The sequence below is a fragment of the Geospiza fortis genome, unplaced genomic scaffold, assembly GCF_000277835.1.
Source record: "Geospiza fortis unplaced genomic scaffold, GeoFor_1.0 scaffold732, whole genome shotgun sequence".
Taxonomy (NCBI): domain Eukaryota; kingdom Metazoa; phylum Chordata; class Aves; order Passeriformes; family Thraupidae; genus Geospiza; species Geospiza fortis.
The window spans coordinates 613,634-615,926 of record NW_005054477.1 but is presented as its reverse complement, the minus strand read 5'-3'; the positions used below and the strand labels follow the sequence as shown (position 1 = coordinate 615,926).

The 2,293-nt window shown below is 40.8% G+C and overlaps 1 protein-coding gene across 1 annotated transcript in view; it reads right to left on the bottom strand.

The window, feature by feature from the left end:
* Nucleotides 1-2,293, bottom strand: part of SEMA3E (semaphorin 3E) — a 130,661-nt gene that overhangs the window by 12,460 nt on the left and 115,908 nt on the right. The window contains exon 14 of the mRNA XM_005428281.2: nt 479-645. Within this exon, the coding sequence (XP_005428338.1) occupies nt 479-645 (167 nt within the window). The remainder of the gene's footprint in view (nt 1-478; nt 646-2,293) is intronic.

Genomic DNA, 2,293 nt, shown 5'->3' with positions numbered 1-2,293 from the left:
CTGATAACTCTGTGTACCTGTACCCCGAGTTCTGTGTTCTTCCCCCCTTTTCGTGATTTCGGTTGTGAAATTGATTCCCTTCCCCCAACAAACAACAGTATAATTAGGGTCCCAGAACAGCCGTCCCTTCGAGATCTCCCCAAGACCTGGTACCCTGCTGGACCTCTGACAGCTGGACCACGAGAAGCAAGACCACGGTTTTGGTAGCTATAACCCATATCCTTTTCCTTCCTCCCTCTTTTTCCTTGTCTTTTCCTCTTCTCTCCGGTTCCCCCCTTTCACCAACGCCATTCTGCTGTGATTTTCAATAAAACTGTATCTGATTTGTTGCTGTAAATCCTCTGTGCCTTTTTGGTTATTTTGCACCTAAAAAATCAACCCCTCCATCTGTACCCCCCTGGGTCGGATCGGGACAGCAGTAGAACCTGTTGACGTAGATATTTGTAAAAAGAGTACCAGAGGAAGCAGGGGCTCTCACCTCTTGGCCTGCACTGCCGTGGGGTAGTAGCGGGAGCAGGCGATGCCGTCCCAGGCGCAGTAGGGGTCCCGAGCCAGGCAGCAGTCGGCGCAGGCCGTGCCGTACATGTCGCACTGGTGGAACTTCACTTGGGCTATGAGCGCCTCGGATCCCACGTACAGCTGTTGCTGCAAAAAAAAAAAAAAGCACCACAGAGGGTTCCTAGAATGTCCACTAAAACTTCTCTTCCCAAAGCAGAAATTGTTAAATTAATTGTTGCTTGTTGTGCTTCCAGCCTGTGACCTGAGGGAGGCAGAGTTACTCCGTGGGAAAATATCTGATTACAGATTAAACTCTCCTACTGAGGACAGAGAAACAGAAAGAAGGCAAAATGAAAAAGTTTATTTTGGCATTTCCTCGCTTCTGAAGTTTCAGCTTTGTGTTTGAATAGGCAAGGGTTTACATTTCTTTGTCTTGATCAAGATATTTTCCAATGCTTCCTCTTTACACTTGTCACCTAACTAATCTGCAAAAAAAACCCAACTTGACACAAAAGACTTTAAACAAAGAAGCTCAAATATGCAAGGGTTATAAGCAAATTCAATTTTAAAATGGGAGTTTTCAAGCAAATTTAACTCTTGATGTGACTACTTAGAACATGGTCACATATTTACATGCACAGTAGTGCTATGATTTGTATAATACCTTAGTGCACAGGAGATAGATGATAGATAGATAGATAGGCAGACAGACAGACAGACAGCTATTTAATTGTTTTCCTGTTGCTGTGCAGTCTTTCCTTACAAATTACCTGGTCACTATCTACTTCTTTAGTATTTATTTGCAGGGTTTGAGTGGGAGTTTTTCAGCATTAGCATTCATTATTTGAATCTTTTGAGCTCACATAGATGTCCTTTTCAAATCAAATAACAGATAATCAATTTAATTCTTCAGATGCTAGCACAATAAATTCAGAAGAGAATAGCTTGAATTGAAAGGAATTTGAGAAAAAGTCTTGTTGCTGATGAATGCAAATTTTCTGAATGCAGAAATAGGCATTGTGCACTGCAATAGAAACTGCTTATGCACAGCTCACTTCCACAGTTTTACCAGTCAGAAAAAGGATTCCTAAGTTTTGCTCATCCCAGTGGCCAAACTTAGTCCATAATTCCTACTCTTTGATCTAGCTGTCAAAATCTGGTATTTTAAAGTTACTTAAAGCTGGAAAATACCGACACCTTATTTAGTCTATCACAAAATATAAATTTTAATCTGGATAGTCTGTTCTTGTTCCTTGTTATACTTCTTGTATCTCTTTAGATCATAGAAATTTAACTTTCAAAGATGACAGGGGAATAAACTAGGAGAAGCTGGTAACAGCAATGCTTGAAGACTTTTTCTGGTAAGATAAACCAGATGATAGTAGCAGGAACTCAATCTGCCAACTGGAATGAAGAGAAAACCTAGGATATTTGTTTGAGGGGAATTCTTTGTCTGCAAGTGCTGCAGTGTGATTGTCCCAGAAGACATGAACAACACTTTCAATGAGACATATGAGATGAGATTTTCTCTTTTATCTTTTAGCAGGGGTAAAGACTTCTCTAAGTCTTGGTAAATCACAGGAGGAAAAAGAAGCATCTGATATCTAGCCAAGTGAACATCAAAGAACATTCTTTCCCAGTCTCTGCAGATAACAAGCTCAGCCCTGAAATGTGATATTTTACTGTACTGTGACTTGGTGAAGACTGGTCAGTGTTATAAGGATATGGAGACATAGGTAGCAAGGAGATCTCCACAGACTCAGTAACTCCAAGTTCAAAAGAGATCAGTGAAAAC